The sequence below is a fragment of the Culex pipiens genome, chromosome 2, assembly GCF_016801865.2.
Source record: "Culex pipiens pallens isolate TS chromosome 2, TS_CPP_V2, whole genome shotgun sequence".
NCBI classification, from domain to species: Eukaryota; Metazoa; Arthropoda; class Insecta; order Diptera; family Culicidae; genus Culex; species Culex pipiens.
Genome location: NC_068938.1, coordinates 147,294,373 through 147,320,337, shown reverse-complemented (window position 1 = coordinate 147,320,337; position 25,965 = coordinate 147,294,373). Strand labels below are relative to the sequence as shown.

General features: G+C 35.0%; 1 protein-coding gene across 2 annotated transcripts in view; it reads right to left on the bottom strand.

Annotated features, from left to right (window-relative positions):
• LOC120414865 (E3 ubiquitin-protein ligase SMURF2) overlaps positions 1-25,965 on the bottom strand; it is an 87,352-nt gene that overhangs the window by 44,058 nt on the left and 17,329 nt on the right. For both annotated transcript variants that reach the window (XM_039576183.2, XM_052707810.1), the window contains exon 3: positions 23,294-23,332. In XM_039576183.2, coding sequence (XP_039432117.1) covers positions 23,294-23,332 — 39 coding nt within the window. The remainder of the gene's footprint in view (positions 1-23,293; positions 23,333-25,965) is intronic.

Below are 25,965 nucleotides of genomic sequence, written 5' to 3'. Positions count from 1 at the left end.
TCTTAGTTTCAATTCCGGGGTGACTTTGATAGTCATAGTTTTTCTTATTTAAATCATATTTAAGCTGTTTAAACTTTATTTGTACGTTAAATGTAGCATAACCAAAGTAGCTGATATAGTTTTAGGAAAAAAATCCATGTTTATTTTCAGTTAACTAAGTTTATAAGCTTTTTAACAAAATACATGTTAATTTTAGGTAAAATTGCAAAAAAAACCGATTTTTGCCAGAAATTTGTTAATACTAGTTTTGTTTATAAAACTATCGATTTAAATTTAATTTCATACTGAATTCGAAGCATGAATCACAAGTTTGTTTTCACATTTTACACGAAATTTGTTCAACTGAAAATGCCTATAAATTTGGATATTTTTTTTAAACTGTGTTTCAAAAACACATATTATTTATTATTTACAAACTTATTTAACCTTCTCCTAGTGGAAAATTGTCCAAAGAATCCGAAAATGCATTCCATTTTCCGATTCAAAATCATGTTCATTGAGAAAATCATGACACTTTGAGAAGTTTAAAATAATGACTTTTATCAACATTTTCTTAACTATAATTAACTAACTTTCTAAACTTTTCAAAATTTTATGAAAAATTATTTTTGGGGTACTTTGAACACTTCTCTATCACGGTCAATATGGTTCTAAACCAATCAGTACGTATTTTAATTGTACTCTTCATTTTGCGGAAAAATCGCAAACCTATCGCAAACGGGGTGTTTTACGATACCTCTCGAGTCCACGAGAAAATCTGAGTTCAGGGTACAAGAAAACATGGTTGGATTTTCCGAATAGAAGGTGGTTTAGATTCAATTTTGAAAAAAAATCAATTTTTCGATTTTTATTTTATTTTTGAGCTTTTTCAAATGTTAGTCTACTTTTTTCAAAGAGATCTGAAAACTTCACGAATGATTCAATTTATGATATAAAAAATCAGACTACAGTGCAATCCTATTTTCGGCAGCACGACTTTTTGATACATTTTGTTTCGCCAAAAATGTTAGACTAACAGGACTTACTTAATTTTTCTTCTTGTCTTGTTGCCAAAAACGGGAAAGCACTGTATTTGTTCCATAGATATCGACAATTGAAAATTTAGTAATGTTGACACTTAAAAAACTTCAATTTTATTGTTTCTTTCTTAATTATTGAGTGGCTGTACCTCCGCAACAAAAAGACCAATCTTCAAAGCTTCTTTAAAAGTTACAAACAAATTAACAAGTGTTACTTTTTTATTTAATAGTCCTTACCTATGTCTACAGCTTTGCCGAAGATACCAAATCGATCGTAAAAAATATTTCTCAAAACAGATTTTCAAATTTTTAACATACCATTTATGTATGGATAGCTGACAAAATTGTATGCATTTGGCAAACCAATGATGAAAATTTGCTTATTTGGGTACATGGAAGCCGCCTGGAGAATTTCATCCAATTAGGCCTGTTTCCTGGAGAATTCTCAGTTGCTTAAAATAACCTCAAATTTTATTTATTTTTCTCATTTTCAGGAGGCCATTTATACCAACAGAAACATGTGTTTTTTTTCTATTATTTAAGGCTTGATGTTATATTTTTAATATTAGTCCTTTAATCGCTATTGTACCCCACTTTCCCCTAACATCTCGCGATAAATCTATCTATATATCTGGCCAGAAACTGCCATTCATTCTGTGTGTGTGGGGGGCGAGGAGAAGGGTCGTGGTATGTGCAATGTCGACTTCAAGTCCGCGACAGCCAGCGCCAGCGTTTTGTCGCCACCGTCATTTAAATGGTGTGCGCCAAGTGGCGCTAAGCAATAGATTTATTTAACGACCACAAATGCCGCGCGCGTTGACGAACTGCCGTGTAGGATGGTGGTGTTGTGTGTGTGTTGGGAGGAAGGAAGGAAGAATGAAAAGATACAAAAAATAGCACAGATCCTGTCGGGGTAGTTTTAGTAAAACAACAAGATAGGATGATGTTTACATTTTTTTTTTGTTGAAATTAAAGTTTTGTGAAATAAAATGAAAAAATATTTTTTTTTTTCATGAATCACCCTACCAGCATTACAGAAACCATTTGCCTTTTTAATGAACTCTTGGGCCTGTCGTCTCCTCCTTGACAAAGTAGTTATTTAGAGAGTACGGCACACAACATACGGTTGTCATTGTCGCGGGGTGGTAGCTTTAAATATAGAATGAATTATTTACAGCCATAATAAAACGATGCACACGGTGGCAGCGGCGGCGGGGACATGTAACAAGCCGTTTTGCCTGTTTTTTTTTTCGGCGCAGGTACTAATTGTAATTGATATTCCCTGACGGGCCATTTCGTTACACGTTTTGCACTTTGAATAAATGTATCGTTTTATTGCCATAAATGTGGCATGTGTGGTTTGGTTTGCTTGAAATATGCTCGTGAATGACAACAACCTAATGGGATTTTCAATATGTTTTATTATGATGTGTATATTTGTGGTGTTTTCTTGTTTGACGATCGGCACACGTCTACGGTTGTTTGATTTATTCGGTGAGTTGATCACGTTTTCCGCTAAAAAATACATCAAATTCACCTTCCCTTTTTCTCTAATCAAACCCCTACCACGAAGCCATACTGTCCCTCCCATGTACTACACTCAAATGATGTGATTAACATCAGCCAAGAATTCATTCATCCATAGTCTGTCTGCCGAACAAATGTCCAGCTGTTGCCAACATCACATAATACGGGAGTGAGGTATGCTAACCGGTGTCGGTCGGTATGTTAGGATCCACCAAAAACAGAGAATAAAAACGCATTTCATCGTCGCTCGCCGTCCATTCCAATAGGTCCAGTTGAAACAAAAAACCCAAAGCCAAGGCAATATGGAAAGCGTCGTCGTATTGTTCACCGCCGCCGCCACACCGGTATAGATCAACAAACAACGGAACACCGGAAGTGCACCGAAGCATGAAGCGAAAAGCATGGAAATTAACCAACTGCTGCCGACTGTCTGACTTTGGGGCATTTTAGCTGGGCTGGTTAGGCGGTATCTACTGGAAGCGAAAAAAGAGTCTAGTCACACTTTGCAGATATATGAATACAGATAGGCACACTCACAGAGGAATTCAAACAGTTTTAATTGTGCCTTTTGAAACATACATTCACTAAATGGGCGATGTGTACTGAGCGATATCAAAGTGAGTTTTACTTTTACCCACTAATCGACTTTGTTGTGCAATTGCGAATTTTGTTCCGAGATTTGAGCATGAGGAAGTGAGCGTTTGCACGAGCGTGGATTCACTGTATATAATTGGGAAGCATTTAAACGTGAACTGCTTATATTAAAATGGATTAGATATGGAAAATTTAAATTATAAAACTACTAATGTTTCTAAAGTATCAACACAGAAAAGAAAGTTGAAGGTTGAAAATTTTGTTGGTTGAATATTACCTATTTTTAAGTAATTTTACTTAAAAATATGTAAAAATTTGAACATTCATCAGAAACGCCAAGACTTCTTGTTCAAGCTGTTCTGTCAATCATCGGCATGACAAAAAATGATTTTGTTTGCAAAAATCTAAAATTCACTGAGGTACAGTCTAGATCAAGAGCATTAGTACTGAAAAATCTTCCAAAATTGATCTATTGTTTTTGTAAGGGTTGCTTTCGTTTGAAATAATACTGAAAAAGATTGGTGAAAAACTTGGATCTGAGTTCAGGAGCACAGCACGTGGACTTCAGTATCTGCTAACGAGGTGGACAAAGGGAAAATACGTTACCCGCATTAACATCAACTATCAAAATTGAAAGTGATCAAAATTCAAAATCCAAAATCCTATTCTAAATTTCACTAGTTTAGTGCGTGTTATCGAAAAAAAAGTAAAATCATTTAAATAATTTTGTATGAACAAGGATGTTAAAAAAATAAATAAACAAGTAATAACAAATCTACACCATTCATTTTTTTTTTGTAATTCAGAATAACATAATCTGCAATAACAAATCTGATAGGAAGATGTAATGCAGGATTACGTAATCCCGAATTACAATAAATCGAAAATCCGATCTAAGAAGAAGTGTAATACTGGATTACAAAAACGAACACCAAGTAGAACTGTAAATGTTGTATAAAAAAAGAGTGTGCTATTTTTGGTTGGTTTGCGCCATTTATACCGCGAACAACGAAAAGTCGTAGGTCATCCACACCTCAGTGGGGACTCTGGAGACTTTTTAAAAACATATTCATTACGTTTTGCACAACTGAACTTTGGCGTCATTCATTCTGAGAAATTCCCCACCTAATAATGAACCTTTCGTAAATCATCGAAACAATATTTAATGCTTTGTTTTTTTTTTCAAAACCTTATTTTTTTCATTACAACTTATTTTTATTAGGTCCTTTTAGGTGCTGCGACCAGGTTAGGACCGAGGATCAAAAGTACAACAAATAATAAATAATAAAAAAAACCGTAACTGAATAAGATGATCATTTTATTTTTCAAAACCATAAAAAGTGTTAAAAATTGATGTTTATTCAAGTCTTACTCTGGTGAACAGTTCTAAGATACATTTTACGTATTTTCGTTACAATCGACGAAATTCATTGCAAAAAATCCTCAAACAGCGTGAGATTAACATTTCCCACCAAAGTCACGTAAGAAGTGTTCCTCCTACATGCTGCTATCTTAAACCGGAAGCAAACCGCCGCTGACTGCGCGCATTGCAAAAAGTAGCTTAAGCTGGCTCAAATCTCTCCCACAAAAGTGCAATTAATCAACGCTCTGAACGACGTCCATAATGAATAAACAAGTCATTCGTGTGGACTCTCTGCTGCTCTGATCTGCTCGCGGACTTTGCGGCGGCGGCGATCTTTTCAACTCCACACAGCGTTCGTCCAATAAATGGTAATCGCGTTTGTTGTGCGATGGCGGACCTTTGCCATTGCACTTTTTTTTTCTACTGTCAACAAACCACCCATGTTGACGTTTTTACTTGACTAAAGACTTGTAGCGATTCGACGTCGTCGGCGGCGCCGCAGCCATCATCAAAAGCGCGGCCCAATTCTCGGTCAAGTTCGCTCACACCCCTCGAAAACCAGTGGCAGAAGTCAGAAAACGACCCATGTCGAACGACTCGGTTCTCGGCAAGCGCACGAAACGAATCGCGAATCTTTAACAACTGCGTGGCCCGATAATTATTCGGCGATTAATGGCTAATAAAATAATTCACTTGTTGCCTCTGCTCCTTTGTATTTCTGCTGTTGTTGTTTTTCTTATTCATTCATGTGTAACAACTATATTTTGGGGCCAAACTTAAGTGGATTCGGCTTCTTTTGTGTGGCACTGGCACGAACGGATGTTCGAGTCGATTAAAGAACCGCTTAGTGGATTTATACATTGCGCAATGGTATGCACTTATGAAAATGCATTACGGATTCATTTGTTTACTCAAATATAGAAAAGCACGTATTTCCATCGGGCATCTAATGTTGCGTTGACATAAAGCTCTTAAAAAGCTTTACAACCGTTGACGTTGGAATAAAGCTCCTGAAATGCTTTTAAACCGATACCTATCATGCAATAAATTAGACAGGAAGTGAGCAAGTTAGTATCTTTCAAAAGTTTGGCAATGTATAATTTCACAGCAAAAAATCCGATGGTAAAATCGCATGCAAAAGCATGCACATCACCTTCGTCAAAAAATACACTTAATATTACAAACTGCATGTGCAATTTTTGCAAACTGAAATTTTAAAGTTATCGCAGTTTTAATGAAAAAACTAGATTTTTCCCGTTTATGCATCTTTTTCGATATTGCGCGTTTGATATCCCGGTTTTCATTTTCAAAAAATCATAACTCGGAATCCTGCTAATGAACACCTCCCATTTTTGAGTATGTTACGTAAAATTGTCCAAGTAATCCGATTAAAATATTTTCAGACATGGGCTCTTTGGTCCAGACACCGTCAAAACGGCATTTTAAAATTTCATTCAACCTTTTGCAAAACTGAACGGACTATACATATATGAGCAATTCTCTACGAATTCGGTCTTTTTATTTTATTTTAATTTTTGTATGTTTTAATCCGGCTGAAACTTTTATGGTGCTTTTGGTATGCCCAAAGAAGCCATTTTGCATTATTAGTTTGTCCATATACTTTTCCATACAAATTTGGCAGCAAATTTGTATGGAAAGGGCGTATTATTGAAAACATTTCAAAAAGGCGAAATATTGAATGTTTGGCCCTTTTGAAATGTTAGTCTAAATTTTAAAAATTATGAAAATATTGTTTTCGAAAAGGTCGGAAAATTTCACGAATGTTTCATATATTAACATTGTAGATCGGACCATTAGTTGCTGAGATATCGACGTTAGAAAATGATAGGTTGTTTGGGTGAGACTTAGAAAACATCAATTTTCCTGTTTTTAAACCTTTGCATGGCAATGTCTCAGCAACTAAGGGTCGTATCAACAAAGTTCAAAAAAACAAAATATAGAGAATTGAAGTTGAAAAATTTTTGCGACCAATATTTCGATTTTTTGAAAAAATCAGTATTGATTAAAAAATAAATAACTTGGTCAAAGATTTTTTGCACAACCTGGAAATTTCTGAAAAGTTGGTCCCTAAAACATATTAAAAAAAATTAAAAATAGTGTTTTTTGCAAATCAAGTTTTAGTGACAAAAAGTTAAATTAAAAATCACCAAAAAAAATTTACCTTTTATCATTTTTTTTCCAGTGTAGTCCTTATCCATACCTACAACTTTGCCGAAGACACCAAATCGATCAAAAATTCCTTCAAAAGAAACAGATTTTTGAATTTTCATACATCATTTTTGTATGGAGAGCTGCCAAATTTGTATGGAAAAGTATATAGACAAACTAATGATGCAAAATGGCTGCTTTAGGCATACCGAAAGCACCATAAAAGTTTCAGCCGAATTAAAAAATACAAAAAAAAACGAATGACCGAATTCTGAGAGAATTGCACAGTATTTTAACTTGAATTTTGGAATGTTGAAAATTTGGTAGGTTGAATATTACCTCTTTTTTGAGTAATATTACCTAAAAAATGTGTAAAAATGTGAACCTGATGAATATTCACCAGAAACTGATGAAAATTCATCATTTTCTGATGTAATATTACACTTTTTTTACACAAAATCTGTCACCATTTCCTGATGAATATTACCATCATTTTTTTTCTGTGTGCTCCAGGGATGCCAGATTTGCAGATTTCTCTGCAAATTTGAAGATTTCCGAAATTTGTTGCAGACAACTTTTTTGTTGCAGATTTTTGCAGATATTTTACCGGCGAGGTTTGCAAAAAAAAACTTTAATCCTTACCCAGTCACGAAATATTCTAGCAGAGCTGGTTCTGTCAGAATCCTGCTAGAACGGTGGAACAATCCTGCTAGAATGCTGTAAGAATATCCAACTCTGTAAGAACCCTGCTAGAATCCTGCTGGAACGTCGTGACTGGGTATGTGACATTTTTTTTTTTGAATAAGTTGAGTAACCCAACTGTACATAGCATTTACAAATTTAGAATCAATCTTCTTAGACCTATGTCAAGTTTGATAACTGTCAAAATATGCAAGTATTCCAAATTTTACCAACCATTTGTCGCAAAAAAAATACAATTCAGATTGCGCGCTCTACAACATGGCTTTGGTGTACTGTAAGATTCCTACTCAAATCTAGGTGTTAAAAGGTTGAAATTGCTTGGCTTCAAGATAATTCAATTGTAATTAATCCTAAGTTCTGTTTAACATTCGTTTAAACAATCTCAGTAAATGTTTTCCAAGATTTTGGCTATTGTTGGAAAAACGCTGTCGTTAATTATTTGAAGCAAATATTGTTGTTAACTTCATGGAGTTTTCAGATTCTTATATGGGACAATTTTGAAAACATAATGAGATGAGTTTTGGCATTTTTTCAAATTCAAATTCGGTTTTATTGGTGAATAATCAGATACAATAAGTTCTTTTGAGGTACAAAACAGAGTTTTGGAGTTCCTTTCAGCTGTGTGTTACATCATAATCCATTTTGGAACAGTTATTGCTTGTAAATAAAGGTGTTGCCAAGAGTAAGAAAAATTAAGAAAAAAAACTTACTAAACTTGCTAGGAAAAGGGGATAGAAATAGAGAAAGCTTAAAACTAGATCACAGTTTTTTATCCTTTATAGATGTGCTTAATCATTAATTCCCCGAGGGCTAGAAATTGCTCCGCCTTGTTACGGCAGCTCCGGAACCGCGTCATCATCTCCCCTGCGAGAGCAAAGAACTCCGGCAGGGTAAAAAGATCTTCCCCGGTCACTTCTTGCTGGGCCGCATTGCCGCTGCCGGCAGCGACCACGCTGGCAAACGATCGCCCCCAGCCAGGAGGGAACGCTGAGTTGTCCGCTGGAACCGTTCGCTGGCCAGCTGCAGGAACGGCTGCACTCGTACTTCGCTGAGGAGGATGGGACGCTGCTGCTTTCTTCTTCCTCTTTTCCTGCTCCTCGAGGTAGGACTTGCGCGCGACGCATCCGCGGTAATTACCGGTATGGTTACCGCCGCAGTTCGCGCACTTTACGCGCGGCCTGGTTTGTTCTGCGTTTTCCCCCAAGTCCGCCTTTCGTGGCAGTGCGCACACCTCCGAGAGGTGTGACTCACCGCACTTCACGCAGCGGGGCTGGAGGTTGCAGTTCCGCGAGCCGTGGCCGAATTTCTGGCAACGGTGACATTGCGCTGCGTCCGTCGGATTTTTGGAGTAAAACCGCCAGTTTACCCAAAAACCGTCCAACGCCTTAGTCCGCCGCAGGTCTTGAATTTTGACGGTGCCGCGGTCGAAGTACAACAGGTACAGTGTGTGTGTACCTGTGACGGTTGTCTTCCGCGAGAGGACTTTTATGTCTCGCGGCGTTATTTCGACACCCGAGAGGTGCTCCTTGAGGACGGAGATCGGGCGGTCTTGATACCCCTGCAAGACGACCTTAACAGCTGTCTTCTGTACGGGGTCGAATGTGTAGAACTTGAAGCTTTTACGCTTCAATTTCTCCACAACCAGGTCGAAGTTCTTTTGGTCAAATGTGAACACTTGCACTGACGATTTACCTATTTTGAGGCAGTACACGAGGCCTTCCAGCTGCTCGTCAACATCGTCCGCCAACGTGTCCAAAACGAAAATTGGTGGTGGTCGTCGTTCCTTTGGAGTAATTACTTTTTTTGGCGAAATCACTTTCTTCCGTGCACGACCATGGTCGTCGTCGTCGTCGGTAGTGCTACCGTCGGTGTTGTTGTAGCTGCTTTCCTCGTCACTCAGTCTCGCGAACTTGTTACTAGTGGGAATGTTGGCGGATGTTGAAGCGCCATCGGTCGACAGATTGCCGGAAGTAGCTGAACGGAGCCTTATAGGGCTGCGGCCCTGGACACGGTAATTAGGGTGTAATAACTTGGGGTCAAATCCTTTGGCGCACACACTCCCCGGCGCGATGGCGGACGACGCGGCGTTGGTTTGTTTACCTTTTTGCACACGGCCGGTAGACGAACTTCGCGGGTTTTTCGAGGCCGCACTCGAACTGCCACGGCCACGGCCGGCCCTTGGCATGCTGTTGGAGCAAACTCGCGGCGAATCACGGTAAATTACGGCGAAAAATTTCAAAAAACGATGGAGCACTGAGCACTTGACTGCTGCTTGCACTCGTGCGTACACGGAGGATGTTTTGGCATTTTTTATATTAATTTCTTTATGTTTTGTAAATATTAAGAATTAACGGTGAATTTGGTTTTCTACCTCTGTTTATTTTTCAGAAACAAAAGAAATGAGAATGCGAAGTTACATAAGATTTTCAATGCGGTTATCAAAATATTTTTCTATCGGATGGAGAAGTAAAACGTTGGTCCCGGTCTCAGTTGTTTTTAGGCCGTTTATCCTGGTATATTGCTATTATAAGATTTGAAGAAGAATTTTCAATGGCAAATTCTGAATTAAACATTCAATTTAATTTAATTTACATTCGATTTTACCTTAGTCGCCAAAAATATTGACCAAAAAACTTAACGAGCTTTTCCTTAAATCACGCAAAAACTCAATTTTTAACCGAAAATTGCGAAAAAGTCAATCAGGCTAAACTGTAGCGATTATGTATACATTCTTTTTAAAAGTCCAGTTTTCTTTTTGCGGGAAGCACAGGTACAAAATTGTTCAATCTACATGACATTTATGTGTAAGAAAATATTCCGGGGTTCTTTTTTTATTGAGCCGGTACAGTCAAATTTGTCGATGATTTGTTTCACAGTGAGTTTTGGTTTTGATAACTTATTCAGTTTTGTAAGCTTATAAAACGTATGACAAACAGCTAATTTCAATTTTCCAAAAAACATAAACTAACAAGTTATAAAAAATATTATCCCAATTCAATCAACAATGATGTTGCAAATATTTTCTTTTGTTTTTGTCCCCTCTTTTTTTCATAACTTATAAAGATGAATAAGGAAACGACAAATTACAAACGAATCATATATGAATATGATCCCAAAGAAAGCTGGTCACTTTTTCTAATGAATTTTGTAGCACTTTCTGCATTACTGTTTGTATCACAATAAATATCTGCAGATTTTTTTTCGAAAAGGTCCTATAAACATATGAAAGACAATAGCTTATAGGAAAAAAACTCTAGATATAAAAGAAAAAAATCTTGTATGATTTTGTCTGATGTATAAAGAACCTAAGGCGTTCACATATAAAGAATGATAACCGTTATCAGGGGTGACATTGCTGAAATTTGTATGACCCAATCTCATCCTCCAGACCCAATGTCACTCCTGATGACGGTAGTTTAGTATTTTCAAGTCAAATGTTCAAACATTCTAAAAACATTTCAACATATATTGTTTGCCTTGTTTTTAATTTTGGGTTTGTGTTTCTTAAATTGCACAAAAACGTTAGTTGCATACTTATTTATCTATGCCTATTATTTTTTTTATTTAATTGGATTGATTTAAATAATTATGATTCGAAATTTCTGAAAGACTATTATTTTAGTTTTAATTGTTTTCCCATTGAAAATTCAGCAGCAGTGCACACAAAAGAAATTTTTTAAATAAATAGAATTTTAAAAACTAATGCAATTGATATTTAAAAAGAAATTTTGGCTCACATAAGGATTCAATGGAGATAAACTTAAAAACATATAAAAATAAAATAAATCAAAGCGTTTCTAGTTTTCTGATAGGGCACAAGGCTATAGTTTTGATTTTTTTTTTTAATATTCAACACGAAATGCACGATTTTGCAGGTCTGATTTTTCGGATTTTTCTGAAGCTGTTCGGAACTAATGTTTGATAAAAGTTGAAAATGCAATAATTTTTTTTCATTACAATATTTTTATCAGATTATTTTAAAATAAACAAATAAACTAAATAGTGTTGCAAATAAGTTCAATTTATTTGGATTATAAGAAAGAAAAACAAAGATATCTAACAATGTGTTTATTTGATTTATTTTTATTTTGTTTAGAATATTATTGCAATTGTTTGGTCGATTGCATTTGAATACAAATGGTCGTAGCAAGTTTATAAAGTTTAATTTACTCAGCACAACAATATTTATGAAAAAATCGAAATGCACTTTTTGCGTTATTGTGCATTTTTAATCAAATATTTTATAAAATGTTTAAAAATAATTTAATTGCAGTTAATAATTTAAACACAATTTAAAAAAAAAACTATTCTTCGAATTTCTTCAAACAATTGAGTTTTATTTACACAAGGTATTTTTTTTTATTTTAAGGTAATTTCTTGACACATTTTTGAACATTTTTTTTAAATATTGGCTTTTTAAAACTTTTTCAAAATATTCCTCAAAATAGAAATTTCAATTTAAAATTTGGGAGCACCATGCTTAGAAGGTTTGGTACTCCGGGACCCTCTGGGATGGGACATTGTATTTCCACGAATGCCCTGGACACTATTTGCCGTGGTTATAGCGCCACAAGTCGTCATGGCCTAGTGGTTAGCATTTTTGCTTACCAATCCAAAGGATGGAGGGTCGAACCCCGCCTCGAGTGACTTTGATTTTTCGTTCATATTCATCATTTAAAATTTATGTGTTCTTAACTTTCTCGTTGGGAGCAGATGGGATTCGAACCCAGAACCATTCGCTTACAAAGCGAACACCGTAACCAGTCAGCTACGGCCGCTCCGAAATTTCAATTTAAAATTTATGTTTTAAATAAACACATATAAAAAAATAAAATATTAGAGCCATTCTGAACAATAATGCGAGTTTTTTTTTATTTTTGATATATTTAATTTTTTTACGAAATTGTTAATTATGTTTTCGGACCAAAAGCAAAAACAGATCAAAACGACAGTTATATATTTATGTATTTTTCAATTTTTGTTTTGTTCAAGAGTCAAGCTTATTGAGGAGGAATATCGCCAATAAAGTGTTGACTTTTAAATGTTAACAAAAAAAAAAATTTTTAAGAGAACACATACAACTAGAGCGTCCAATTTCCCGTCTCAGGAATTATCGAGATTTCCCGAAGAAAAAAATCCCGTTTCCCGGAAAATTGTTAATTTCCCGGGATTTCCCGAAATTCAATCGAAAGTATACATTTTCTTATCCTTTTGGAACATTTTTTTAAATAAAAAAAATAGTTAAATACCATATACCATTTGAAAATAAAGTACCCCTTCCCACCAAGATCAAAATTAAGTTTCCTCTACGTTTTTGTTTACCATGACCAAATTAGATGAAAATTGAATTGATAACATTAAATGTCTCAAAGAGGGCTGTACTAGGAGAATTAGGTTAATTTGTGAATTTGTTCGAGAAATTTCAGTTTAAAGTTGAAAATGTATATGGCACTAGAGCTACCAAGGGCGTAAGATGTTTAAATATGAAACTACTGAACTACTTTTTTGCTATGAAAATGATTTTAACCGAAGGTTGCATAATTAAAAAATCATTGAAAAACTTTTTCATATTACACAAAAGTGCCCAAAACATGCAAACATTTTTTCAAAAAGCTCGCTCCAAATATTTGAAAACTTTGAGGTGTGATTGCATAAAAATTGTATTTTAAGTGAAAAGGATTATTTTTAAGGCAAATTTAATGCTTATTTATTTATTGCTGGTCCCGCCCGTGTGGATCAATCGGACCGCGCACTGGACTCACAATCCAGAAGTCGACTGTTCGAATCCCGCGGCGGGCGCTCTAAAATTCTTTGTGTAAATATGGGTATTCGGCGCCGTCGCTCCGTGCCATACTTTCATACACTTAGGAGCCCAGGGCGGCGAAGTCCTTGTAGATAAAAAGGAAGACACTAGTGGTTGGTACTAGCAATGGTGGCCGACAGCTATAAAGTCAACTTCTTTTTTTTTTTTATTTATTGCTGAGCTCAAACCAGTAAATTTTTTTCTGGAAAAAATATTTGCCATGAAAAACATATTTTCTGCATTATATATTTTTCATTGCAACTTAATTATCAATATTATGCTTCAGTATATTCTCTCGAGCTGGTCACAGAGATAAATTTAAAAGCATTTTATGGTTTTTGAGCATGAATTAATTTTACTCACTGCCCAAACACTGTTATTAAAAAAATAATACCTACTTTAAAAAAATTAAATTTTCATTCAGTGTTTATTAAAATTCAACAGTTCTATTCCAGGATGTTACATTTGCAATTCAGTGATTTGGAGAACCTTTCAACTGAGATCAATTCATAAGCCTTTACAGGGAGGGTACATAGTTCTAAGTAAAGATTTTGCTAGCTAGCTCTTTTAGGGAAAATTAATTTTGAGAAAAAACCCTAGAAAAAAATACTTATAATTATTTTTTTTATTTTGTATGCTTATAAATTGAAAAATACATATTTTCTTGAAGTCTTCAGTTTTTTTACAGGCAGTCAAGGCATTAATTGATTCTCACACTTATTTTAACCATTGCTATTGCTATTCTCTACAATTTTGTTGCAAAATAATAATCCAAACCAGGATCAGATCAATTTTTGATAAATTTCTACATTCCCGTTTCCCTGGAATTTTGTAACCCCGGAAAATTGAACGCTCTTCATACAACCCAGACTCGACTGATCAAAGTTTTACATTTATGAATTTCTACAGATTTACTTGTGATAAACAAACAAACACAATATTAAAAAAAAAACATTTTATCAAACATTCTCTTAAGCTGTTGCTCCGGAAGTTTTTTTAAAAAATCGTCTTTTTACTTACTTATTGTTCCACAATTTTCAGCATGAGTTACTTTACAAAATGTAGAGCTAGGATTCAAGTTTTTTTTAATGTTTCAGAACATAAGGTGTGAAATGCCTAAAGGGTACATATGTATAAAATTTTAAAAAACTGTACATTTTTCCAGATCACTTCGGATGTTTAAGGGGGCATATAAGAGTTCAACGACCCACAATAAGACAAAGACTAAGTTATTTTTAATGTGATTTGATTTTCCATAGTAAATTTTTAGCGAAGTCTTAGGAGATTTAGGTGTGGACGGTATTTTACAATTTTTTAAGTTTAAATTACAGATTTGTTAGCCATTTAATTATCACTTGGTTTTTTAATATTGAATATTTCCACTATCTTGGCTCAAACTAAACCAATTTTAGTTCTTCTGGGTTCGTTCGATCAGTAATTTAACATCGAACACGATGCATCAAAAAAACCTAGATTCCAGGTTCCTGGCCGGAGATATTCCGGATTCTCCAGGGCCAGACTTGAACTACGCTAGCCTGGTTATTTTTCTGATCACAAAAACATCCAAAAATGTTGTTAGCGATGAACTATTGAAATATTTTACCATCGGCAGTCTTATCTATTGTTAACTGTTTTATTATTACTTTTTATTTGTTGAGTAAGTCATCCTTTAATTACAAGTAAAAAAGCGAAGCGAAGCAAACAATGAATTTTCATATGAATGAATTAAGAATTCAGAGACCTACATTTGAAATAAATAAGAACTTTCGTATCAATTTAGAAAATTGTCGCATATGTATTTTTACAGCGAGATGTAACAATAACTCCTTTCCACTTTTGAGAATTATGATAAATTTGAAGTTTATGAAAATAACTGACATGACCATACAAATAGTAAACAATTCAAGTAAAGTGGTGCAAGAAAAATAAGCCATTGAAACGGTTATCAAAAAATTAGACTTATCTGAAAATATGCTACATGGACTTTAAAGATTTAAAAATATAATTACGTGAAATCAGCTTAAACCGTTGATAGCCGTTGAAACAATAATTTCCTTAGATACAATACTGCACGAAATAATACTATCGCATATTTTTATTTAACTTTTTGTCAAGTTATTCAAAAGTATCACAAAATAGGCAAAACTAAAACCGTCGCGAAAACCATGCCGAAATTATTGAATTAAAATTATTTTAGAAGACAGTTAATTTTTTTTGTCTTCGAAAACATTGGAAAAAAAACCCTAAAAAGTATATTTATATTAGCCTAATCTGGAAATAGGAAAACACAAATTTGAGGAATAAAACATACAAAAGGTAGCTTGACAAAAATATGTAAATTTTTAGAACACTGTTTGTGTAATTTTAAAGTTATACTAAGGGTATCCTGCCGTTTATCGAAAAGGAATGCAGGTAAATAAGATTTAATTGAAGCTATAGTATATTTTATGAAGACTTTCTCAAATTATTTGAAAATATTGTAAATAATTTTAGCTAAATAGTTTGTTTTCACACAGATTTAAGTACATAAAAAAGACATGTGCACGTTGTTTGAGTTAAACACCATAATTTTGTTAAACAGAATTGTAGGATACGAATCCATAAACCTAGTTTTTCGTGTATTTGAGTTTGCAGATTTTTGCAGATATTTGAAAAATTTTTTGCAGATAACTCAAAATTTCATCTGGCATCCCTGGTGTGCTCATATGCAATTTTAGTAGGTATGTTTTTTTCTCATTTTTTTTTTTCAAGTAAACATTGCTCCAAACGGATTTTAAAGTGACACACAGTTGAAAGAAACTGCAAAATTGTATTATCTACTGCGTATGAACTTATTTTAACTTGACTATTGACCAATTGAACTGAATAGCACGGTGGGTAAGAAGGGGATTATTATGCAACTTGCATGCACCTCGGAAATTCCTCCTGGAGGTTGTTGGGGAGACTATTCTGAGTCAGAAAAATCGATTTCCAAAATATTCTGTCGGTGAAAACTGATTTTATCTCGATTTGAAGTTAAAAAATCTAATATTTCACCTAAAACCTCAAAAATACGTCTAAAATCTCGGTCTAACTCTGGACAAAGATGTAAATTTTCATCAAAATATCAATTCTTAGTTCCCAAAATATATTCCTGACATAGTACACCTTAAATCGGTCCATTACTTGAGTCCCAGCGTCATGAAAAGGTGTAAAATAGTGTTTTTTCTTTAAAAAGTATTTTTAAATTGCTCTGGTAAATAAACTGTCATGTCTGAATTCCAAAACTAATGTTGTAGCATTGTTGCAAACAAAATGAAGAACAATTTTGCAGAAAAAATAATGAAATTCTTCAACATCATTGGCATGTAGGACAGATCCTTGCGCATGTTTTGGTATATATAACATTGAAGTTTTGAGCAAAATGAAATGGCACGTCGCCTATCTTTTCTGCTGAGCCGTTTTTAGAAAAAAAAATCAAGACATTGAAGGCCTGAGCTCCAGAGTGCTTCAATTCAATGTTATATATACCAAAACATGCGCCTTGCGCATGTTCTACATGCCAATGATGTTGAAGATAAACGCTTTAGTGGCTAAAGTGCCTAAAAATTTTCCATTTTTGAAAAACCATGTTTTTTACTGGTTACACAGAAAAAAAAAGTTGAATTTTGGAATGTTGAAAATTTGGTAGGTTGAATATTTCCTCTTTTGTTGAGTAATATTACATAAAAAATGTGTAAAAATGTGAACCTGATGAGTATTCATCAAAAACTGATGAAAATTCATCATTTTCTGGGGTAAAATTCATCATTTTTTTAACCACTAAATCTGTCACCATTTCCTGATGAATATTACCATCATTTTTTTTTTCTGTGTAAATCCCATTTAAAATTAAAATGCAAAGCGACAGCTCCTATTAAGTTCAATCAAGCTCATTTTTGAGATTTGAGCTCAGTATGCCCACCGGAACCAACCCATGAATGCCCGACAAAAAGTAATTTTTCTTACATCCTACTGAGTATGATCGTAGTAGCTGGTAATAACAGGAATGAGTTAAATATCGATGAATTTTGAAAATTGGCAGCAATTTTCCCACTAAAATGGACATAATTTTACTAAAAATGGATAAAATTTCCTTATTTTTTCTGCAAAATTGTTCTTCATTTTGTTTGCAACAATGCTACAACATTAGTTTTGGAATTCAGACATGACAGTTTATTTACCAGAGCAATTAGAAAATATTTTTAAAGAAAAAACACCTTCTCATGACGCTGGGACTCAAGTAATGGACCGATTTAAGGTGTACTATGTCAGGAATATATTTTGGGAACTAAGAATTGATATTTTGATGAAAATTTACATCTTTGTCCAGAGTTAGACCAAGATTTAAGACGTATTTCTGAGGTTTTAGGTGAAATAAGGTTTTTTAACTTCAAATCGAGATAAAATCAGTTTTCACCGACAGAATATTTTGGAAATCGATTTTTCTGACTCAGAATAGTCTCCCCAACAACCTCCAGGAGGAATTTCCGAGGTGCATGCAAGTTGCATAATAATCCCCTTCTTACCCACCGTGAATAGAAATAAAAAAAAATGCTCTATTTGCAAATGGTTCTTGCGTCTTTTGGGAATTTAATTCGACGTTCAAACTGTATTAAAATTTGACGAACAACTTTTCAGCCCAGTGTATAAATTCTGTCTGTAAAATTGTGGCTGATCGCCGTCAAATGCCAGTTTAAAAACCGTTCCACAAAAAACTTTGTGGGCGACCATAACAAACTGACATCGTCAGCAAAAAAGAAACCAACCCATCCCAACCCACCCAGCTAAAATGCATTAGTTTTAAGGTGGCTACTGCAAATCTCCCCCGTCGTCTGACTAGCCCAAGTAGAGAAAAATAAGGTCACCAGCGATTCCTTCAACCGTGATGATGATGCCAAGTGCTGCTGCTGCTGAATGGGTTCAATTTGCCCCACTCTTTACTGTAGAAGTAGGAGAGCGCTTAAGCTGGGTGCTGCCGAAGCCGTTCCACCAAGTAGCTCTCGACAGCCAATAAAATGCCATTTTTACCCATCCAGCAAAAGAGAGCTAAAGATGCCCTGATGGTAAAGTGCACCGATTCGCACAGAGACCCAGCTAGACAGGCAGACACTGTAGCCTAACCCTTAGTGAATAAACTAGAAGTTTGAAGTTTTAACAAAGTTTTTTTTTTGTAAGATGGTAAAAAGTGGATTAAAAAACACAGTTAGAAAAAAGAAATTCTAAAAAGTTTGACAAAGGGTTAACTCTCAACTAAAGCCATGGGACCAATACCAATAAGTCTGGGCAGAGGGCGTCTAGCGCGCTACCACCACACCGTGAGCGAAATCCTGATGGGGAGCGACCCCACCTGGGGAGCGCACCTTATTGAAATGCACTCGGAGGACGCAGACCGAAGAATGGCGCAATAAAAAGTGAGAATTGGCCACGACCGCACCGCGGCTGAGCTGGGAGTGGTATTAAGTGCTCCTCTGGTCTGCAGATTATTCAATTGAAACACTTGGCCATTTTTTTTCTGCGCGCTTAAATTTTAAATTTGGCCAAACAGTTTAAGCAATGCAAAAAGTCAGTAGTGTAGCGTGCGGTGAGTTGCGGGTTCGAGCCCAGCCAGGCGTGGATAAATTCTTCCTTTTGCTGCGAGAAGAAAAAAATATGAAATCAGTGTGATCTTGGGGGTTACGGAGCGGTGCGTCCAAGCTTGGAGAGAAATCTGATGGTTGGAAAATGTTAGTCAAATCTTTGGAAAAGATGAGCGTTTTTTCGCAATTTTGGTCATACAAATGCCGTTTTTGCCTGCTGAGTTTCACTTGAAATGATGATAGTGAATTCTTCATGGACTTCTTATTTAAACAGATCAATTTTTTTAATTTTTATTTTTTATATTTTTTTTCTTTTCTTGAAGCCACTTTGAGTAACTTTTGTTTCGTGAAAGTTTTTGTTTAACGCATTTTACTTACGGGCGTAACCTTGAACATAAATAAACTATAGTCCACCTACTTGCTCTAGAATCTAGTTTACAGTTTACGTTGAACGCTGCTTGTTTACATTTGAGGCGGGAATCGAACCACCGTCCCATAGCATCTTAGAGATCGGCGGCCAAAGTCATGGATCAACTCGGATCTACTTGCACCCTTCGACAAAGTTGTAGGGAATTGAATTTCCTACAAGAATCTCATACTTGGACAATTTTGGGCAAGACCTGCGTAACCTGCTGCCAAAATCCTGAAACGATGTTTTCCCCCATACATTTACACGAATTTTCCCATACAAACTTCAATGGTCAAAAGCAACCCCTAAACCTTAACCGATTTGGCCTCGAAATTGGCACAGTTACTTATTTTTGTCTAAAAAATAGAGGCATGGGGGTATCTTGAGATTTAAAAAAAAAAAAATTCTCTTGTCACCCTGAGTACACGGAAAAGATCACGATATTTTTCGGTTTTTCTCACTTGAATTTAAATTTCTAAAGCACGTATTTTTTTTAAATCATTAGATTTGATTTGGAGACTAAACAAGGCACAAGGCAGTTCTCACATGTTTACTAAGTTAAGGATTAGATACTGTTTTCATCCAATTTTATGATTTTTAAATAACTTATTTTGCAAATCTATTGATAGACATTTCCTATTTATATTTCGATTTCCGTTAAAAACCCCTCTTAGGAGTTGACACTAAACGTCAACGTGCTGATATGCCCACATTAGGTGCACGATGGAATTACATGAACTACCTTATGTGGTCAAACAAATAAAAAAATAAAAAATTTCAGATGTTTAATAAATTTTCAATCGAAAGTTCTTTTATTACAATTTAGATAAAGTACATCGTTTATTTGAAAATATTTTATGAAGAAATAAAATTCCACAAAAAAAATATTTTTTTTTGAAAAGCTAGAAAAAATGTCCCAACATTTTCTTTTTTAACGCTTTGTCAGAGTGACTCAAATTCCATTTTCAAATTACCGACTTTTATAGAAACTCAAATAATAGGCATTATCTGAAGAATGATTTCAAACAAAAAACTCGTTTTGAAAAAGTCAATATAAACCAACGCCTGACAATTTTCGTAAAAACATAAACTTCACAAAAAATTCCAATATTTTAAAGCACGTATTATACATGATAATCGTTATTATTCTTTCTAAAAGTTAAGAAAAATATATAGGAATTCGTTTAGAAAAATGTTTTTACCATGTTCCTGTTTTAATTTTGTAACTTTTGATATTGGATTTTTAAATCAAAATCTCTTGTACTTTTTTTTGCAAATTAAATATTTTTTCATGTTTTCAAACGTATTTTTCATTTTTTTTTGTTCAGAGCGAACAACGATTGGATTTTATTTGATATTTAAGTTTTCCGATTACTGAAAATCAAGCTTTGTGAATAAAAACGACCAACAACCAACAAAAAAATCAGGGAAAACAAATATTAAAAATGGCAAAAAAAAACATTGTCAAACTCAAGTTGTTATATTTTTTCGAGTATTTAATTAACATGACAAATGACAAAGAATCCTTGCTTTATGCTGGCAATGATCGTTAAAATTAGGCTCTATTTTTATATTAGTTTTTCATTAACATTGTTGTTGTTTTAAGTTAGATGTTAACTCTTGTTTGATGAACAATAAAAATATAAAAATCTGTGTCAAATGCATTCATTATTTATTAGGATTTTAAATGTATCAAATCTAGAATTTTTTAATCAGGGCCCTACAAGCTATTGTGTCTCATATGTTTATAAGACCGGTCAATACTAATATTAATTTTCAAAAAAGGTTTGAGGTGAAAAGACATCGATTTTGATTGGACACTCAATAATATTTTAACTGAATGAATGTACATGGAAAATAAAATCTGAATAAATATAAATTTAAAAAAATCAAATGGTGAAAGGAACCTTAAATTAAAAAAAAAAGTCACTAAAGAGTCAATTTAATTTGAAAATTGTGCAAAATATTACAAAATTATTCAAGAGTTAGAAAATAATTTTCAAACACGTATTTTTGGGATTCCCGACTTTTCCCGACTTTTTGACAAAAAATCACAAATTCCCGACTTTTTCCCGATTTTTGCAATTCCCGACTTTTCTCGACTTAAGTGGCCACCCTGAACTTTGTTGATCGGTGGTTACTGAGGCACGAGGTACAACCTCTTAAAATCAAATTGAGCAAAAAAATGTTTTTTTTATCGTCTCTTAATTAGCTCTCATTTTTCAATTGACGATACCTTAAAAATTATTTGTTCAAAATTCAATGTCCAAAAATATATCTTTTGCATAATTTTCAATATGAATAATTTCAAAATTCAAATTTCAAGGTACGGTCATCAGGGGTGACATTGGGTCTAAGGGTTGAGATTGGGTCCTGCAAATTTCTGCATTATTGTATGACCCAATCTCACCCTCTAGACCCAATGTCACCCCTGATGACGGTACTTAAAAAAAGGACTGAAACACTTATGTAGGACGGCCATTTGGCGGCCATGTTTGTTTTAGAAAAACATTCAAATCTTGATTCAGAATGTTTCAATCAAAAAAAGGATTTCTTTGTGTTGTTTGTAGAAGCATTATACATATAGTGATTATTTTTTCATTTCAATTTAATATTTCTGGACCCTGAATTCAGAACCATCATTGACAGTCATTTCCCCCAAAGTGAAAGACACCATCTACCACCTTAAAAAGTTGTAAAATTCACAAAAAAAGATATCATCGAAGTCGATCTAATAGTTTCTGATCTATCGTCATTAGAAAACTGCTCAAAAATCACGTTTTAGTCACGAACAACCTGATATGTTTTTTTTTTTAAGAAGCGAATTAGCCGTGTGACACAAGACATGCCACTCAAATTTGACTAAAATGGGGTCGCAGAACTCGAATATGATGTTAAAAATGAGAAAATAAAAAGCACAATAATCAAACATTTTGTTTATGAATCAATTATCCAAAATTCCTAAGAAACCTTTGAAGAACCGAAAATTCGAATAATCAAAACATCGAAAATCGAGTCTGAACTTCAATCACAAAGTCGACTCGATTTCCCAGCTGACTTCACCACAGACTTCACCGTCGTTTGACTTTCCATTTTCTTTTAAAAACTAACTCTACTTTTCACCTTTCTGCCCCGTTCAAACAATGCGATGGGCACGGGAAGTCACTGCAAAAGTGCCTTTTAGCTGCTGCTGCTGAGTTCAGCAATATCGCTCCGACTAACTCTGGAATGCGTTCCCATGGCACGGTATTCCATTTCGTTAACGGTACCAAGGCGAAACCTCAACTCAACTCTTCAAGCAGCAGCTCATGAATACAATATATAGGTCGTAAAGCACTTTTCACTGACTGCAGTTGTAGTGCGAAACTAGGCAAAAAGATGGCAACCCCAGCGACCAATTTTTGAGCAAGGTGAAACGACAGTCGTTTTTTGAGTCGGTTTGCAGAAACGCGGGGGCAAATGATGCACCTCTGCCACGGACGTCACGGAAGCTATTGAAAACTGGTCAAAATCTGTTTTTTTTTATTTTAGGATTCTTTCTTAGATTCTAAGAAATGATTTTCATACAACTTTTTTTTAACTTTAAATTCTACGTTCCCCATGCAAAATCCAACTGTCCAACTTGAGGTCGAATATTAAAATGAAGAGTGCCATAATTGCGTCACTCAATTGTCGCGCTTAAAAACCTCTGGAAAGTCCATTCCAAGTCAAAACCATCATCCCGCGGGAATGGCTCTCAGAGTAATTGCAAATCTGGGAAAACGACTGCCTAATTGGCAGTGTAACGAAGGGACCATCCATAAACCACGTGGACACTTTTTTGGGATTCTGTTACCCCCCCTCCCCCCCTCGTGGACAATTGTCCATACAAAAATTAAAAAAATTGTATGGATCGTGGACAATCGCCATACCCCCCCCCCCCCCCCCCAAAGTGTCCACGTGGTTTATGAATGGTCCCGAAATGGTGAGGCTCGTTTTATTTTTTGTTCATATTTTCATCTCTCAAGGTGACTCCGAAAACGGGACGCAGATATATAAAAGCATAATACCGGTTTTAATAATGATTCGAGGGGCGGTGGGTCTGATTCTTGGAGGGAGCGGAATACTTACGGAAAAGGTCCTTCCGGGCAAGATTACGGGCGCATAAAACTGAAAGTAAGAAGAAGGAAACAAGAAGATATTATCGACCAGGGTAAGAGAAGCTGTTACGGAATTGTATTTTTTAATATTTTCTTACGAAATAAATTTTGCTTAATTTTCAAAAAGGCAGTTATGGTAGTATTTTAGGAACAAAAAGATATTTTTGGAAGCATAAAAACAAAATTGATGAACAGTTTACTCTTTTAAGTAGAATCAACAAGTGTTATTAAAAAAAAAAAAACCCATTCAATATACCAATGCGACACCCTCGTAAAGCAATTGTGCAAAACTGTCACAATTTGCTATACAGACCACATATCCCAGACATTCCGACGTCTGTCTTCTCTTGTGTATCCCTCTCATCCCCCAACTTTTGCTAAATTGGATTTGAAACCTTACCAGAACACAACATCAGGCAGGTATATCGAACTCATCATCCGTGTAGCATACTTTTCTCCTCCCGGAATGTGTCCCGGTGTTTTACCTGGAAACGGATCCAATTTCTTCTTCCTTTCTGCTGCAAAAACCCCTTTTTCGGACGAATGTCAGCTCCAATACATGTGTGAGCTGTCTGTCAACACTCCTCCACCTTCTTCAACTACTTCTTACATGTGTTCAGACCCGCAGAAGGACACACGTTGTAATCAATACGGATGGGCGAGAATACCTGTGATTATTATTGTTTTCTTCTTCGTTAACCCGATCCCAATTTCCTTTCGACGGAACGATGGCAGACTGGCTTTTTCGCAAATTGGCATTATTCGAGCGACATAAACAGTCTGTTTATGCCAGCGCGCGGTTCATGTGACGAAGGCCAGTTTTGCAATGGGAAACAGTCAGTACCAGTACAGTAAAACGATGAATGAACCGGACGAATCGAGCCAGGTTAGGGTGGGGCGGTTCTTTTGTTGAAACTTTAAATAGTTTTATGGACATTCTGAAAATTATTCAGAATAAAGTTTGCGAATATTTTAAGTTCTTGTTAAAATGGAATCAAATTGCAGAATTTAAATTTGACAATACTCTGCAAAACGTGGCAGTAGGGTAGAGTAGTCATCAATGAGACACGGGGAACAATGATAAAATGGCTCTCACAAGTCGTTGGTTTCAACCAATCAGGCTCATATTTGGGGGTAAGGTGTGTCTACTGGATACACGTCTGTCGTAATAGTGGTTTTGGTTAAGGACGCTCCCTTAAAAAGTTATTTATAAATATTTGATTCTGAGGTATACAAGAAAATTATGGGCAAAAATTACTTTTTCTCTCTTAGGCTGCCATTAACACCAAAACTAACATTTCTTCAAATTTCTTCTATGGAAATCTTTCAACACATGTATTGAAAGTGATTTTAGGCATATTTATTGAGCTTCAACTTCATTTAACCAAAAATACAAAGTTATTTGGTATACATACATGGATTTTACAAAACGCTTTGTAACTTTTGTTAGTTAAAGTTTCATGTTGGCAAAATTGGTTTAAAATGTTCAAGTCAAGTCACCTGCAATGGAACAATACAAAAACATGATGTTTTACTAGAAAAGTATTAATTTTCGTAGAGTGTCTCATTGTTCCCCACCTGCCTCATTGTTTCTGCCAAGTGCGTCTACAATGAGACAGATGAATAACTCTGGCTGTAGAGGTCGGATCGATCTCATATAACGCTCGAAGTGGAGATTTTCAAACATTTGGGTAGTTTTCGAGCAATTCTAACAAAAATATTAGAAAAATGATTTTTCGAGAGGTCATTTTTGGCCAAAAACGTACCCCAACTTTAGACATTTGCCAAAATAACAGGATTTGTTCTAGGAACAAGATTTTTTTCAGCGAAGTCATCTTAAGATGTCCCCTACACAACCCTTTTAACAGAATTCAGTTTCATTGAGAAGAACCTGAGAAATGGTAAAATCCGTAAAAAATCACTTTGACCCAATCTCACCCCCAGACCCAATGTCACCCCCACTGACGGTAGTAAAATAGTAAATAGTAAAAAGCATGCGCATCACCTTTGTGAGAAAAGTCAGTGAATATTACACATTGTATGTACAGTTTTTCAGACTTTCCTTACGTAAAAAATTCCGAGGAATCGATTGGTGATGGTGAGAACCCGCGGAAATTTGCGTAAGGCCCGTTTAAGGCCGATTTACCTTGTTTTTGCTGTTTTTATCAGTTTTAAATATGTTGCTGAAATGTTTCAATATTTTGACATTACTTTTTCTTGAGTGAAAAATTCCGAAGAATTGATTGGTGATAGTAAAAACCCGCGGAAAATTCCGATGTACCCAATTTTTTTGTTTTTATCAGTTTTAAATATTTTGCTGAAATGTTCAATCCATTGACATAACTCTGTCTCACGTGAAAAATTCCGAGGAATCGATTGGTGATGATGAGAACCCGCAAAATGTACCTGAAACTCATTTTGATGCAGTAGAAAAGAGAGAAGAAAATTTTTTTTTTTTTTTTTTTTTTTTTTTTTTTTTTTTTTTTTTTTTTTTTTTTTTTTTTGGGAGGGTGGTCCAGCCGCACATCGTTGATGTTGAAACCTCTAAACTGGGCCCTCGTCCTGTCACGTCCGTCAGTAGTCTTGTCGTACATTACAACTAGAACCAGATCTGCCAATGAATTAGTACACTTCGACCAAATA